Source organism: Girardinichthys multiradiatus, chromosome 2, assembly GCF_021462225.1.
Source record: "Girardinichthys multiradiatus isolate DD_20200921_A chromosome 2, DD_fGirMul_XY1, whole genome shotgun sequence".
Classification (NCBI taxonomy): Eukaryota; Metazoa; Chordata; class Actinopteri; order Cyprinodontiformes; family Goodeidae; genus Girardinichthys; species Girardinichthys multiradiatus.
Window position 1 is genome coordinate 2818817 of NC_061795.1, and position 16736 is coordinate 2835552.

At 41.1% G+C, this 16736-nt stretch overlaps 1 protein-coding gene across 3 annotated transcripts in view; it reads left to right on the forward strand.

The window, feature by feature from the left end:
• Positions 1-16736, forward strand: part of lrrk2 (leucine-rich repeat kinase 2) — a 66757-nt gene that overhangs the window by 48804 nt on the left and 1217 nt on the right. For all 3 annotated transcript variants that reach the window (XM_047382464.1, XM_047382457.1, XM_047382475.1), the window contains 16 exons: positions 2904-3050; positions 4419-4610; positions 4797-4943; positions 5033-5145; positions 5325-5515; positions 10694-10854; positions 10930-11100; positions 11198-11298; positions 11594-11809; positions 12789-12982; positions 13480-13552; positions 13645-13835; positions 14849-15001; positions 15071-15291; positions 15723-15791; positions 15902-16044. In XM_047382464.1, the coding sequence (XP_047238420.1) occupies positions 2904-3050; positions 4419-4610; positions 4797-4943; positions 5033-5145; positions 5325-5515; positions 10694-10854; positions 10930-11100; positions 11198-11298; positions 11594-11809; positions 12789-12982; positions 13480-13552; positions 13645-13835; positions 14849-15001; positions 15071-15291; positions 15723-15791; positions 15902-16026 (2465 nt within the window). In that variant the 3' untranslated portion in view covers positions 16027-16044. The remainder of the gene's footprint in view (positions 1-2903; positions 3051-4418; positions 4611-4796; positions 4944-5032; positions 5146-5324; positions 5516-10693; positions 10855-10929; positions 11101-11197; positions 11299-11593; positions 11810-12788; positions 12983-13479; positions 13553-13644; positions 13836-14848; positions 15002-15070; positions 15292-15722; positions 15792-15901; positions 16045-16736) is intronic.

Genomic DNA, 16736 nt, shown 5'->3' on the forward strand with positions numbered 1-16736 from the left:
CCTGGTGTTTCAGTTTCATTGTCCAACCCTGGTATGTGACACTCTTAGAAATGTTGGTTTGACTCAACATGTTAAACAGCAAACGCACAAACAGGGACATATTTTGGACTTTTCTGTTATTTTTGAAAGCATCATCTGCAATGACTCAGTTTGCCAAAGAGACATTATAAGAAAACGCATATTTAAGGACCAGATTTACTCTTCTACCTCCACTTTGCCCTGTAACACTGTAGATGAGCTGGTAGAAAACTTTCATTCTAAAATCTCGGACATCATTGATTCAACTGCTCCAATTAAAGTAAAAGTTGTTTCTTGGGAAGGAAATGTCTCCGTGGAGAAGTGCTCCACCAGTCAGAAGTGAAAAAAAGGAGTGTCGAAAAGCAGGTGGCGAAAGACCGGACTCCAGGTTCACTATATTATCTATAAAGAGAGACTATACAGATATAACCTACAACTGAAAAATGCAAGGGAATCTTTCTTTTCTGAGATCATCAGGAAAAATATTAACAATGCTCGTGCATTATTTGCCACGGTCGACAGGTTAACAAACCCTCCTTCCTGTAACTGTAGCATCTGAACTCCACTCTACCAGTGCCTGCAATGAATTTGCTAAATTCTTTACTGAAAAAACCCAAAAGATCAGAGGGGCAGTCAGTACATCCACATCAACTCCAGTACCAAAGTTGTCTCCAACTAGAACTGATTTTGACAAAAGTTCCCAATTTCATCAAAGAAATCGTACAGCAACTAAGCTCTTCTTCCTGCTGTCTCGATGTTTTACCCACAGCTTTCCTTAAGAAAGCTTTGCCTGTAATAGCATCTGATTTAATACATATGATAAACACGTCCCTTTTGTCAGGTGTTTTCCCCCAGGCCTTGAAAACAGCAATTATCAAACCTCTATTGAAAAAGAGCAACTTGGACAAGCTTTTACTACAGAACTACAGGCCTATATCAAACCTCCCCTTCATCAGTAAGATTATTGAAAAAGCTGTGTTTCAACAGTTAAACAACTTCCTAACAACGACCAACCGCTTCGATGTCTTCCAGTCAGGTTTCCGTGCTCACCACAGTACAGAGACTGCTCTTGTCAAGGTGTTCAATGACATCTGTATAAAAGCAGACTGTGGAAGAACCACAGTGCTGATATTATTGGACCTTAGTGCAGCATTCGACACTGTTGATCACTCCATTTTATTAGAGCGCCTAGAAAACTGGTTCGGCCTTTCTGGTACAGCACTCAATTGGTTTAAATCCTACTTGAAGGTCAGGGACCTTTACATCGGAGACCACAAAAATTACATGTGGCGTTCCCCAAGGGTCCATCTTAGGGCCCCTCCTATTCAATATCTACATGCTCCCTCTAACTCAGATTTTAATAAACAACATTGTAAGTTATCATAACTATGCAGACGACACACAGCTATACATTACGATGTCACCAGGTGACTATGAACCCATCCAAGCGGTTGGTAAATGCATAGGAGAAATCAATGCATGGATGTTCCAAAATTTTCTTCAGCTGAATCTAATACAAAACCTAAGTAATAATTTTTTTTCGACCAAAGGAAGATTGTTTAAAAGTTAGCACACAGCTTCAGTTAATACAGCTAGAAACCACTATTAAGGCTCAAAATCTGGGTGTAGTGATGGACTGAGACCTGGACCTTCAGAGGCACATAAAGACAGTAACCAGGTTGGCCTTCTAACACCTAAAAAACATCTCCAGGATTAAAGGACTAATGTCTCAGCAGGACCTTGAAAAACTAATTCATGCGTTCATCTTTAGCAGAATTGATTACTGCAATGGTGTCTTCACAGGTCTGCCTAAAAAGTGGATCAGACAGCTGCAGTTGATCCAGAATGCTGCTACCCCCGTCCTCAGTAGAACTAAGAAAGTGGAGCACATCAGCCCGGTTCTAAAGTCCCTACACTGACTCCCTGTAGCTCAGAGAATAGACTTTAAAATACTTCTGTTAGTCTATAAATCACTGAATGGCTTAGCACCAAAATACATTACAGACTTGTTGTCAGTGGATCAACCACCCAGACCTCTCAGGTCTTCTCGCTCAAATCTACTCTGCCTACCCAGAACCAAACATGGAGAAGCAGCTTTTAGTGCTTATGCTCCACTAATCTGGAATAAACTCCCAGAAAACTGTAAAAGCGCCAAAACCCTAAATTGCTTTAAATCAAGATTAAAAACGTATTTGTTTAGAGTGGCCTTTGACTTGGCCATCTAAACATTATTAGTTATGTTTTCAGTCCACGTTTCCTTTCATTTTCTTATCCATCATTCTATTCTCTTTATTTTTATTTTTTTAAATTACCTCTGTTTGATTTTCTGTATCACTGTAATATTTTTTCTTATGTACAGTGCCTTGTGTGCCTTGTTGCTGAAAAGCGCTATACAAATAAACTTTACTTGACTTGACTTTTCTCACCTCAGGATGTTGGATGCTTGAAACTGAAGGTGAAACTGCCAGTATCTGTTCTTGTCTGATTACTTCAACTAATATTTATCAGACTTCTTGGGGCCACTGCAGAAGCATTGAAAGTTAATCCTAGATTGTCAGTTGATCCTTTAATATGAAAACAATTAATGAAAGGAAACGATGATATGACATATAACATAACCAGCCATGACACAGCAGAACACTGTGAATTCCAATCTATGAATTCCAGTTTCAACACACTGTTCAGAATGTGAGAACATCAGAGGTGACACGCATACTTCAAAGATGTGGCAGGGCTTGATGTTCCACAAACTCCCCTCCAATTCATCATGTGAAGACCCATTTAAGCCAGCCTACATGGCAAGATAGCAAACAGTGTGACAGCAGCTTAAGGATTTCAAGAAAGATGACACTGGCTATTAAATGTGTCACATTTTGTCTCTCCAGAAAAGGTGCTTCGACCCAACCGTATTTACTGGAGGCGAGGCATTTACCTAAACTGGTCCCCTGAAGCATACTGTCTGATGGAGGCAACTTCAGATGAGCAGAGTCCCTCCAGCTTTGTCAGGATAACTGTGCCCTCATCTCAAAAAGGTACTATAGTTGAGGCACCAATCGTGTACTTTCTGCTCGTTGGCTGTTTTTGATTGTCAATATCTCAGTCAGCTTAGAGGTCAGTTCAATGAAATGTGGCCAGGATTTGCTTTTTATGTTTATTTTAAAGAAATTTTTATTTCTTTATTCTTTTTATTGCAAGGTATGTAGAACACGAGCTATGCATTTTGCATACACTCTTTACTTTCAGTACCGATTTGGTCCCTTTGACTACCATTATAACCAAGTATTTTTGATGCACTGTAATCCTGGCATTTTATAATGCATTCCCCATGAGCACCAACCACCACATGTACTATCGCTTATTCACATATTTTCATAGTTTCAATGGGGGACATGATTACAACAGGATGGCTTCCTAGTAAAAGAGTCCGGGTACTAGACTGGCCTACCTGCAGCCCAGACGTGTCTCCTATTGAAAATGTGGGCCGCATTAACAGAGATCCTGGACTGCTGAGCAACTGAAGTTGTACATCAAGCAAGAATGGGAAAGAATTGCTCCTACAAAGCTTCAACAATTAGTCCTCAGTTCCCAAAAGCTTATTGAGTGTTGTTAAAAGGAAATGTGATGTAACACAGTTGTAAACATGCTCCTGTTCCAGCTTTTTTGGATAGTGGTGCAAGCATAAAACTAAAAATGAATGAATACTTGTGAAAAAAACACCCATTAAAGTTTATCAGTTTTAACATGAAATATCTTGTCTTTGCCGTGTATTCAATTGCATATAGTGTTGAACAGGATTTGCCAATCATTGTATTCTCTTTTATTAATGATTTACACAACGTCTCAACTTTTCTGGAATTGGGGTTGTACATAAAAAGGAAACTCTTTGCATCGGCACTGGCAATTGCTACCATTCAATGTCCTATACATATAGTCTTTAAAATTTAAAAGATAATGGTGTTACTTTTTATGTCACAGTATTGTCTGTGATGAGAATGCTTATAATTACACAGTATTGGCTAACATATCATCAAATCAATGAATTCCGGTTTTAGTCATTTCCATGGCTGCAGAGGTATAAAGTTTGATGTGGAGAAAATTGACTGGCCTGCACAGAGTCCTGACCTCAACCTTCCTGAACACCTTTGGGATGAATTAGAGTAGAGGCTGCTATTCTGGTTTTCACATCTAAATATGAACACACTCCTAAACCTTGTGGAAGATGTTTACAGAAAAGTTAAAGTTGCTATTGCTGGTGACGTGACTTCATTAACAAATTGGACCGTATAGATTAAAAATAGCATGTCTTCAAAGCTAATGTACATATAAAATTTGAAAATTAGTTTTGGCAATATAGTGTATGTTCCTAACAGTATTGCTTCCTACTGCCTCCTTTTGCCCAGGCCGAGTGTTACTGGGCCAAGTGGTGGACCATGTTGACTCTGTACTGGAGGAATGGTTTCCTGGCCTGCTCAACACTGACATGCATGGCAATGGAGAGGCTTTGCTGAAGAAGTGGGTTCTCTACAGTTTTGAAGATGGCCAGGAGTTGAGGAAGATTCTGTTGGATGACCTTTACAGGCATTTTGATCATGGTAGATACCTTTTAATTCTCAACAAGAAATTAAACATTTGTGCTAATGACACAATCTTCTATTTCGGTCTTCTCTTTTGGTGATATTTGGTTGCTGAAAGTTAATCTAAAATTCAGTTTAGTCATTCTATATGATTGTCCCAGTTTTATTCAAACTTAAGAAACCTAATGACGTTGTCGATCCTAGATTTTTTGCTGGTGAACCCAGAGAATCCACGCTATAGGCTCCCGATTTCTCAGATCGCCCCAGACCTGGTGCTGAGTGACCAGCCTGCAGGAACATTACTGGACAGCGAGGAATTGAAAGTAGACCTCTCCACAGAGAACAGACTAGGTACAGCTTGTTTGTTTTTCTTTTTTGGTAATCAAGTCTCCTGAAGTAGTTTGTCCTATTATAATTTTACATGTTTTTATTTTTTTAAGGGAATGGAGGTTTTGGAACAGTTTATCGAGGAGTTTATAAAAACGAAGAAGTTGCTGTGAAGGTTTTCAACAAGCATGCTTCTGATCTTTATGTCCACAGACTCCTCAGACAGGTACTGCTGAAAGGTTTCTGTTGCAGCAGCAGGTGTTATTGTTGTGTTTTACATTTGTAGAAGCCGGTGATTGGCTGTTTTTTTTTTTTTTTTTTAAATCTGCTTCGAAAAAGCTCGTAAAAGTGAAAATATTCAGTGGAAATCTTCTCACAGGAAAAACTGATTTGGTGCTTTTTCAGGAACTGGCAGTGCTAGGTCGTCTCCGGCACCCCAGCCTGGTGGGCCTGCTGGCCGGCAGCTCCGCTCCTCAGGTCCTGGTGATGGAGCTAGCTCTCAGAGGCTCTCTAGACTCCCTCTTTGACCATGAGAATGGTAGCCTCAACCGAAAGCTGCAGCACAGGATCGCCCTGCATGTGGCAGATGGACTCAGGTAGAATGTTAGAAATAATTCCAGTATGAAAACTGGCTTCTGGAGTGAATTTTTGAAGTTTGCACACTAATATTAAAGAACATATAGTTAAATAGCAGCAGGGTAAAGGTAGAAATTATTTTGAAGATTTTAGATTTTTAAAAAGTTGCAATGTTCTCAAAAATCCATCATTTAGATTCCTTTACTTGGTTGATATCTGTTTTTCATTTAACAGACATAAGTTATAAAACATAATACCCCCATCAAAGCGCCTTGTGTTTAAATGGCAAACAAAGATGTGTGGCTTTAATATCTTGTAGACTATTGCCTGAATTTGCCTCAAACTACCGCAAAGCCAAGGTTGTGTATGAATATTATTAGTGCCTGTTGATGCATATTCTACACATACAACAGATTGTATTAGGTCTTTTATCCATTGTATGTGCTATATTCACATTAACAATCTGTACATAATATTGAAATAGTTTGACAGCAAAAACACCCATTAATTTATAGATTTATTTTTATGAAATTGGAAACAAGATCAAGCAGTAATGGGTTGAGTAAAAAACATTTCTGCTTATTTTGTAGCGCCAATGTCAGTGATGTGATCTCCAGCTAAGCTAGACAGCTACATATTTTTTGGACATGTTAAAAATGCTCTAGCAACTGTGACTTAAGAGTATTTTGCTCTTAGGCACCACTGCTACAAAATGAATGCAAATAATTTCAGAAAACCAGATTTAAACTCCCAATAAACACAGTGTACAAAACTGGGGGCAACATAAAGGGATACATGTACTTTCCAGACAGGGCAAGACTTTCTGTTTCAGAAAATGTGCTTCATTTCTTCATGTTTCTTATCTTTGAGAAAATATAGACAAAGCCTCCAACATATTGACAGATGATTACCACAGTGCTGCATCAATTTTCATGTATTGCATTCAACCATTTGGGATCAAAAAACCTCTTGATATAGCATTTGGAATCTGTATATGTTCTTCCTGAATACTAGATTTAAACACTTAAGAGTCTGTGGCCACCCTGGATTTAGGGTGTCACCAGACTCATCCTGGCCCCAGAGTCCATGGATTAAACAAGTCTTGTCCTGGGCCTGGAGTGCTGTTGCACATTTTCTATAGGTTTGAACACATGCCATGATGCTCAAAGGTAGGTTCCTGTATGCTCTGCTTGTTGGGCTAGGGCATTCACACAGCTTCACAGTTTTCCAGTCCATCATGCTGTTACTATGTTTGAGAATTCTCTCAGTAAGATGTTCTGGTTCTGGCCCAAGTGCCATCTTCTCCAATAAACAGGCGTTGAAATCAGAAAAGGCTTTCTTCCATAAGCTAACGGTTAGCCACACCTTCTTATAGGATAAAGTAATATTCGTGTTTACTGCTTATCCGACTGATCCCTCTGTCTTGGGGTTGGTGATCTCCAAGCCAACTTTCTTCTAAAAACCGGGGGTTTTGAACAAATCCTCCAGCAGTAAAACCACTCCATCCATCTTTAAGGTTATAAGTACCAACTACAGAAATGACATGTCTTCTTGATGTCCGTTCTGTGTCTACTACTACACCATTAAGCTAATTCGTTTTGGATAAAATAACAAATATTGTCCCAAGACATTTCAATTATACAGACAGATTCAAAGTCAGTTGCATACATTCCAGTGCTAACCAGTCTGTTAACATGTAATGATGTCACTCTGGGGCAAGGAGACGGAAGCCTCATTTCTCTTGCTCTCGGTGGAAGACACGCGTTTTCTCTCCCTTCCTCCTTGCTGAACCCTGCTTCTGCTTTTGTCAGTATTTTTCTCAGAGCCTCGCATTGCATATCCTCCAAACTTTTAAATTATGGATTTGGTCAGCTGGACTTTCAACGTAATTAATCAAATTGTTTTCTTTTCAACGGGAAGACAGGGTAAAGGAGACTTTCTTGTCCAGGCGGGACGTTCTTCTCTGGAAACACAATGGATTCTTGGCAGCAGTGGAAGATTGTGTGTCTGACTACGATGTCGGTCGAGTACGTAGAAAATGTGTATATATTTGGATTCTGATAACAGGATTTTTGCTTTTTGGAGTTGGTGGTTACCTGACTTATCGAGTGATTTGCAAAACGTGGGCGGCTGTTCAAAGCATTCCAAAGCTGCCTGCGATGTTAGATGGAGTCTGTAGAGCGATCAACACTCAGACTGAAATGTTTAGAGAGCAGAATCGCAAGCTGGACACGATTCTTGAACAGAATCGCAGCCTGGCAGCGGTTCGACTCAGAGGTTAAAGGATATAATCTTGGAGAAGTTGTACGCTCCAGATCTGCGGAAAGTACCAGAAATTTGGCTATTTGGATTCACAATTGAAACATACCAGTAAAACTCTTAAGGTGGTTGGAAATTCCCAACTGCCTGAACCACATTTATTGTTTTTCTAAATCTGGCGCCCCAATGTGGCCTTGACAACTTCTGCTAACTGGCTATCGACAAAATATCTCCTGGATGTTATATAAACACGACGTTCTTCCCCAGCACTCCCCTACCAGCTGTGTGCTGATAGGACTATGCAGCCGATTGATAAAACCTCCACCTCTCTTCTCAAGGACAATGGTGCTTCTATCAGTGTTGACAGTCTAATTCTTGCAAACACACTCAGACTTACATTCACACCCTCAAGATTCCACCGTACCCTTGCTGAATCTTTACTTATGTGTGTGTTGCTTACCTCTGCTGAGGGTTTTTGTACTACTTCAGACTCTATTCTGCTAAGAATAGAGTCTGAAATATGATTTTTTTTCCCTCCTATCTTACTTCACCTAAATGTGTGATTTCATTACTTTTCATAGATTTTCAGATTTCTCAGAAGGATTACCAGCAAAAGCCAATTATTTCATTACTTTTTCATTGATTTTTAGTTTTATCAGAAGGATTACCAGCAAAAGCCAATTATTATTAGTAATTTGGACTTCAGCTGCTCTTACACCAATGACCCAGCTTTCTTAATTAGACTACAATGGACTGTTATTACTAAGTTCAACTTCAGCACCAGTAAAAGCAATATATTATTAGCACCTGAAAATGTGGATTAAAGCTGTTTTGTACCAGTGACTCAGCTTCACTAGTTATAATTCAGTGGAATGATGAGACTATTAGATTTCTCAGAAGGATTCATAAATTTTTAGATTTCTTTGAAGGATTGTAGTATCATTTGATTTGTTTTTCTGTGTCTGTTTATTTTCTTTGTGATTGTATTATAATTGTTCTTCCTCATGTACAGCGCTTTGAATGTCTTGTTACTGAAAAGCGCTTTATAAATAAACTTACCTTACTATACCATACCATTTGGCACCATATAAACTTGAAAACTCCAAGTATGCACACTGGGGTTTTTCCAGACATATGGTAAAGTCATCCATCCATCCATAGATAGATAGATAGATACAGTACAGACCAAAAGTTTGGACACACCTTCTCATTCAAAGAGTTGTCTTTATTTTCATCACTATGAATATTGTAGCTTCACACTGAAGGCATCAAAACTATGAATTAACACATGTGGAATTATATACTGAACAAAAAAGTGTGAAACAACTGAAAATATGTCTTATATTCTAGGTTCTTCAAAGTAGCCACACTCTTGGCATTCTGTTGATGATCTTCAAGAGGTCGTCACCTGAAATGGTTTTCCAACAGTCTTGAATGAGCTCCCAGAGATGCTTAGCACTTGTTGGTCCTTTTGCCTTCACTCTGCGGTCCAGCTCACCCCAAACCATCTCGATTGGGTTCAGGTCCGGTGACTGTGGAGGCCAGGTCATCTGGCGCAGAACCCCATCACTCTCCTTCTTAGTCAAATAGCCCTTACACAGCCTGGAGGTGTGTTTGGGGTCATTGTCCTGTTGAAAAATAAATGATGGTCCAACTAAATGAAAACCGGATGGAATAGCATGCCGCTGCAAGATGCTGTGGTAGCCATGCTGGTTCAGTATGCCTTAAATTTTGAATAAATCCCCAACAGTGTCACAAGCAAAGCACCCCCACACCATCACACCTCCTCCTCCATGCTTCACGGTGAGAACCAGGCATGTAGAGTCCATCTGTTCACCTCTTCTGCGCCGCACAAAGACACGGTGGTTGGAACCAAAGATCTCAAACTTGGACTCATCAGACCAAAGCACAGATTTCCACTGGTCTAATGTCCATTCCTTGTGTTCTTCAGCCCAAACAAGTTTCTTCTGCTTGTTGCCTGTCCTCAGCAGTGGTTTCCTAGCAGCTATTTTACCATGAAGGCCTGATTCACACAGTCTCCTCTTAACAGTTGTTCTAGAGATGTGTCTGCTGCTAGAACTCTGTGTGGCATTGACCTGTTCTCTAATCTGAGCTGCTGTTAACCTGCGATTTCTGAGGCTGGTGACTCGGATGAACTTATCGTCCGCAGCAGAGGTGACTCTTGGTCTACCTTTCCTGGGGCGGTCCTCATGTGAGCCAGTTTCTTTGTAGCGCTTGATGGTTTTTGCGACTGCACTTGAGGACACTTTCAAAGTTTTCCCAATTGTTCGGATTGACTGACCTTAATTTCTTAAAGTAATAATGGCCACTCGTTTTTCTTTACTTATCTGCTTTTTTCTTGTCATAATACAAATTCTAACAGTCTATTCAGTAGGACTATCAGCTGTGTACTGTATCCACCTCCTGCACAACACAACTGATGGTCCCAACCCCATTTATAAGGCTTGAAATCCCACTTATTAAACCTGACAGGGCACACCGTGAAGTGAAAACCATTTCAGGTGACTACCTCTTGAAGCTCATCAACAGAATGCCAAGAGTGTGCGGAGCAGTAATCAAATCCAAAGGTGGCTACTTTGCAGAACCTAGAATATAAGACATATTTTCAGTTGTTTCACACTTTTTTGTTCAGTCTATAATTCCACATGTGTTAATTCATAGTTTTGATTCCTTCAGTGTGAAGCTACAATATTCATAGTCATGAAAATAAAGAAAACTCTTTGAATGAGAAGGTGTGTCCAAACCTTTGGTCTGTACTATATATATATATTGTTTCTGAAAATAACACCTTTTGTAAGTTTGGTGGTTTTCTAAAGGTTTTTACTCTTACAGATGTAAGTTTTTTTGTCTTTGTTCCAGTTAAGGTCTAATTAAAAAAAGTCAAATCGATTCAGTCAGTGATTGACCTTTGTCATCAGGTACCTCCATTTTGCAATGATCATATATCGGGATCTGAAGCCCCACAACGTGCTCCTGTTCAACCTGAAAACTGACTCAGAGATCATCGCTAAAATTACCGACTATGGGATCGCTCAGTACTGTTGTAGCATGGGAGTGAGGAGCTCCGAGGGCACTCCAGGTCAGACAAAGTCACTTCTCCAACACCAGTTACTGCTTATGAAAGCTTGTGCTCTGACAGAACTCCATCTGGCAGGTTTCCGAGCACCTGAGGTGGCCCGAGGTAATGTGATCTACAACCAGCAGGCTGATGTGTTCTCGTTCGGCCTGCTGCTATACGACCTGCTGACGAGCGGTGAGCGCATTTCAGACGGCATGAAGTTCCCCAGTGAGTTTGATGAAATCGCAGTGCAGGGAAAGCTGCCAGGTGAAGAAAAACGCTGACTCTGGGTTCAACTTTGTTAATTTGTTTTGTTTTTTGAAAAATGTATACAAAATTAGAATGACCAATATTTTGTACACAGACCCAGTAAAGCAGTACGGCTGTTCACCTTGGCCAAACTTCCAGGCTCTGATGATGGACTGTCTGAGGGAAAGCCCACAGGATCGACCCACCTCCGCTCAGGTGAGGACTTGAACAGCTGTTCCCTGTTTTAAAGTTGTCCTTGAGATGAGTGATGGGCATCAAAGCAGGGTGTTAATTTGAACTATAGTGGAACCAGGCTGCAGGTGCATTAAACTTTGACTAATTCATGGTGTTTGACTTGACCTTCAAAACAAAGTGCTCCCATGGAGTCTGGAAAAACATGCTGTATATCTGTGGGTACCAAGCATGGTGATTCAAAGCAGGAAACACTTTTCCAGATAAAATACTTTTTCTCTATCCATATTTATTCATCATGTATCTGTGATGTATGCAGCTGTTCGACAGGCTGAATTCGGGGGAGATGCTCTGCTTAATGAGTGAAGTGAAGGTTTCCAGCATGTTCAGTGCTCAGTGCATTACAGTGAGCTGCAGGAGCAGCAGTGGTCAGAGAACATCAAGCCAAACAGCCTGGCTCGGCGGGGGCAGCAGCTCCCGGAAGAGAGGCTTCATCACAGCTGTGGACCTGCAGACCAACACGGTCACCTCAAAGGTACACACCCGGATCCCAATTCTGTTACCTCATGTTTGTCTTCTAACAGTAGGTTGTTGATTGGGCTCTTCTAACCATTCAGTTGTTGTCCTGCAGGAGGGTGAACTTCCACCCCAGTCTTTTGCAGCCTCTAACAGAGTTATTGTGGCCCTGTATTTAGGTTCATCCATCCTTCTATCAACTCTGACCAGCTTCCCAATCCCTGCTCACAGCATCAATAGTGTGCGCAACTTATAGTTGACCTGGTGACAGATTCTCTCCTACCTGAGCCCTGGATGTCTGTTGCTCCTTCAGAGATGCCATAGGCCCTTTGGCTGGTACTTGGATTAGGCTTTTTTCCCCCTGGGCTATCAGTTTAGACTAATGGCTGTGTAGACTGGCAGATGTGCTATGCTCTTTTGAGTTTTAGATGCTGGATTAAGAAGATCTTAAAGCAATGTTAACAATGTTCAAAGCTTGTGATAATGTTCTATCATCTAACCCTCCTTTAAACTTTTCCACAACTTTAATCCTGATCTGTCTGCCATGTTCCTTGGTCTTCATGATGCTGTTTGTTAACCCATTTTCTCAAACCAACCTCTAAGGGTTTGACAGAGGAGCTGGATTAAGCTACACACAGGTGGACACGGATTGTGTGATTTCTAAAGCCAGTTTGTTTAGGGGTATCAGGCTAAAGGGGACTAAATAGAAATGCGAGCCACGTTTCTTAGATTAAAAAATCTTTACATTGTTTTCTGACCGCTTCGCAATTATGCTCTACTTTGTGTTGGTCCATCACATAAAATCCCAATAACATACACTGAAGGGTATGCTTGAACAATGACAAAATGGGAAATAAGCTGGCAGGCAGTAGAGTTGTGAATACTTTGTATTTACACCAATTGTAATGTAGTTGTTCTTCAGGGAAACACTTTAAGCATCAACTTTACCGACCACTGTAACAAACAGTAATCTTGAACTTTCCTTTTCTCTTAAACAGGAGGTCGACACCAGTCCCGTCCTTTGCCTTGCAACAGTCCGGATCCCAAACGATGAATCTGATTGGCTGGTAGCAGGCACACAGTCCGGCTCCTTGCTGGTCATCAGCACCCAGGACGTTTCCACTTGGCACCACCTGCAGAGCGTCACTGATGCCGTCACCTCACTGTACTTCCATCTACACCCTCAGCACATGTAAGTCTTTACAAAAGCACTGAGACTCCTGCTGGTCCAGTGGTGGAAGTCCTGTGCTGCTTCAGAAGGTCAATAGAGAACTGTGCGTGGTCTAGAGAAGATTCTTGGTGAATGTTTAATTAAAATATCATCTTGTTCAAATTATGGTCAGAAGTGAAGAGGTTGTAGTGAGCTGGACATGCTGTAAATCAGTGGTGTGTTAATTTCACTGCTCTACAAGAATCAAAGTAAGTGTCTGTCATCTCAGAGCTTAAATGTCTTTCCAAAATGTTGAGATATGCTGATGGTCAAATGGACTATCGTGAGAAAAAGAAATCCTTTTTATTTATAAAAATGTTCCGCTAAAGTCTTATTAAACGTTTGCAAGAATAAGCAGCATGATTGGCTCATCAATCTCAAACTTGTTTATTATTTCAAATGGGTAAATGTGTTGAAAATTATGATATCATTTTTGTGCTACTATTTCTTTTTATGTATAATTTCTGATTCCTTTGCAGCCAAAGAACAAATTATTTGTTGGTCGGGACCGCAGATGGAGTTCTTAGTGTCTATGAGGAGTCTGTACTCATGGTAAATATTGACTCATAACAATAAGAACCAGTATGTTGGATGGTGATCATAAGCTGTTATTGTTGTAATGGTCTGCTGTCTTCTCCCTCCAGCAGGAGAACGGTCAGCCAGTTAAAACTCTCACCGTGGGAAACATCAGCACTCCGCTCATGTGTTTGGGCCAGTCGACTCACTCCCTGGACAACAAGTCCGTCTGGGCCGGCTGCGGGACCAAGATCCTCTCTTTCTCTGTCGACTACGACGTCTGCAAGTCCATCGACACGAGACCACACCCCATCTTCCAGTGAGTCTCACATCTTACGTTTTAAAGCAAATCAGCTTTCCGTACGATGCTGCTCACGTTTGGATTTTATATTTTATCCAGTGTTGAAATTGAGTCCAAGTCTGGTTTGCTTTTGAAGAAGGAAAAGCAACCAGTTAAATGTAGAGACTAGAGTGGTACGAGCCCTCCCAAAAGTATTCATACCCCTCAAGCTGCTTGACATTATGTTAGATTACAACCACAAACTTTGACATATTTCAATGGGATTTTATGTGATAGACCAACACAGTAGTACATAGATAAATGGAAGAATAAGACACATTTAAAGAGTATCACACAACAGCAAACCTACCAAGTCATGAATATGCACCTACACTTACAGGCTGTGTAAAGAGAGCATTAGTCAGAGAAGCAGTCAAGAGGGCCATGGTAACTCTGGAAGAGCTTTACTACTCCATATTGGAAAATTATCACACATGGTGGAGGCAGCATCATGGTGTAGGGATGCTTTTCTTCAGCAGAAACAGGGAAGCTAGTGAGAGTTGATGAGAGAGCATCCAAGCATAGTCTTAGAGTGGCCAAGTTAAAGTCAGAACTGAAACAATTGAGAATTCGTGGCTCTTAAAAACATAGTAAAATTGATATTTATAGACACTTTCCATCCAATTTGACTGAGCTGGAGTTATTGTATAAAGACAAATGTGCACAAATTTCAGTGTATATATGCAAAGCTGGTAGAGGGATACACAAAAGACTTGTAGCAAAAACTGCCTCTACAAAGTATTCACTCAGTTGGGCTCAATACAAATGCATCATGTTTTTATAAAAAGAGAGGTTGAAAATCGTGTCTACTTTTCTTTTCACATCAGCTATTTGCCAGCTTGTTTTGGTCTATGACATAAAATCACATAATGACATAAAAGACAAATTAAAGCTTGTGGTTGTAACGTGATAAAATGTGGAAATGTCTAAAAGGTATGGAAACCTTTGGAAGGTGGTATAACAGTGGTCGTTTTCATGTGTGCCCCCTTCAGCCAGCAGCGGCCTCTGAGTAGCGAGGCGTTTGTTTCCCGCATGGTGGTGGACAAACATGTGTATCTTAGCAAAGCTGGGACACCAACTGTTGAGGTCTGGGATAAGAGGAGTGAGAGGATGGTGGACTGCATCAACTGCTCTCAGATCATTAGGTACACACTGTTGCATAATGATTTCCTCTGTTCTACAAGTCAGGCAATAAACGTCCTGTCCCCCTGCAGGCAAGAATCGGGCTGCAGGCGGGGCAGCAGAGTAGAGCTGCCCTCTGAGGCTTCACCTTCCTGGGCCACAGTTAAGGCCTTGATGATGCAGAACACTGCAGCTCTCTGGATCGGCACTAGAGGGGGCTACCTGCTCCTGCTTGAGCTCTCCAATCATCAGACCCTGCAGGTCATGGCACCTTCGTGTAATTCCATTTGCTCCATCTCCTCAGCATTCAAACGTGGGTCCCCAATCTAAACCTTCTTCATTTTGAGTCACGAGTCATTATATGGATTTATTATTGGGGAAAAAATGTACATCAGTATGTTTAATGTCAAATAGTTTAGAACATTAATCATTTACCTTTCAAACTTCTAACAAGAACATGATGTTTCCTAAAGTCATTTTATTTGCACTCTGTTCCACAGCTTGAAGGTTAACTCATCAGTAGTACAGATTAAGAGTAGCTCATATCTGCTGTGTAGCAAAGAGAGTGTGAGAACAAATGAAAAAAGTTTAATAAATAAAGATGAGTAAAGAAAAACATTTTTAGGCAGCTGGGTTTTGTTTCACTGTTTCTCGGGGCGTTTACGGACGACTCGGCATGCTGCATGCTGTGAGTAACAGTGTGGGCACAAATGTTGCTTTTTTTTGTGTCTTTCTAACGACCAGAGTCGATGAACTGGAAGAACGCGGTGCTGGTTTTGGGCCGGAGGCTCCCACGAGACAAGAATCAGGATGGTGAGTGTGAAGTGTCCTCGCTTGCCTGTTGCTTTCCGAAAACAGTCGCCTCGCTGTGCGACTTTCTCTGCAGAAGTAACACGTGTACGTGTTTGTTTGTGGTCTCTCAGATGAGGAGACTTTGCTGATGGTGTGGAACAGCATGCTGCCTCTTGAGGTCAAAGACCTGAAAAAGCACTGTGAGAAGAGAGCGCGAGCAGCAGCCAGAATGAGAGAGCAGCTCCATCACACCTGAACAACAGGCTCGGATTGGGTAGTCTCAAAATTATGGTTTTGGTTTATTGTTCTAATTACTGATGATGCATCGGAATTTTGGGGTTTTGCATTTTTCATCTTAAGATTCAATATTTTTTTCAGTTTTCTATCCTTTTGTTGCCATTTTTTGGTTAAACCAGAAATATTGCCAAAAGTGGTTGCACCCTCCTCCAAATCATTAAATCCACATCCTCCAACCACTTCCATAGCTCCATAGCTGCATGTATACAGACCGTAGGCACATAGACCTGCAGTCTGTTTCTGCAAACATTTGTGAAAGAAAGAGTCGCTCTCAGCTCAGTTAATTCCAGCGTGGTACCGTTGTAGGATTCTGCCTGTACTGCATCCTAGAGCAGTGGACTAACGAGTCTTGCCTCTCTGTGTGATGAGTTTACGGCTTCCAGGAGAACGGCACCAGCCTGACTGCACTGTGTCAGGTTTGGTTCAGAAGGGATTATGGTGTGGGGCTGTTTTGCAGGAGTTTGGCTCGGCCCGTTAGTTCCATCGAAACAAACTCTTGACCCAACCCAACACTTTTTGGACAGTTTGCTGGTCCTTACTTTGTGTGAACAGTTTGGGGGGGGGCCCTTCTTGTTCCAACATGACAGAACACGAGCTCACAAAGCAAAGTCCATAAGTACCCTGCTTACACAGAGTCCTGCTCTCAACTCCACAGAACTCTTTTGGGAT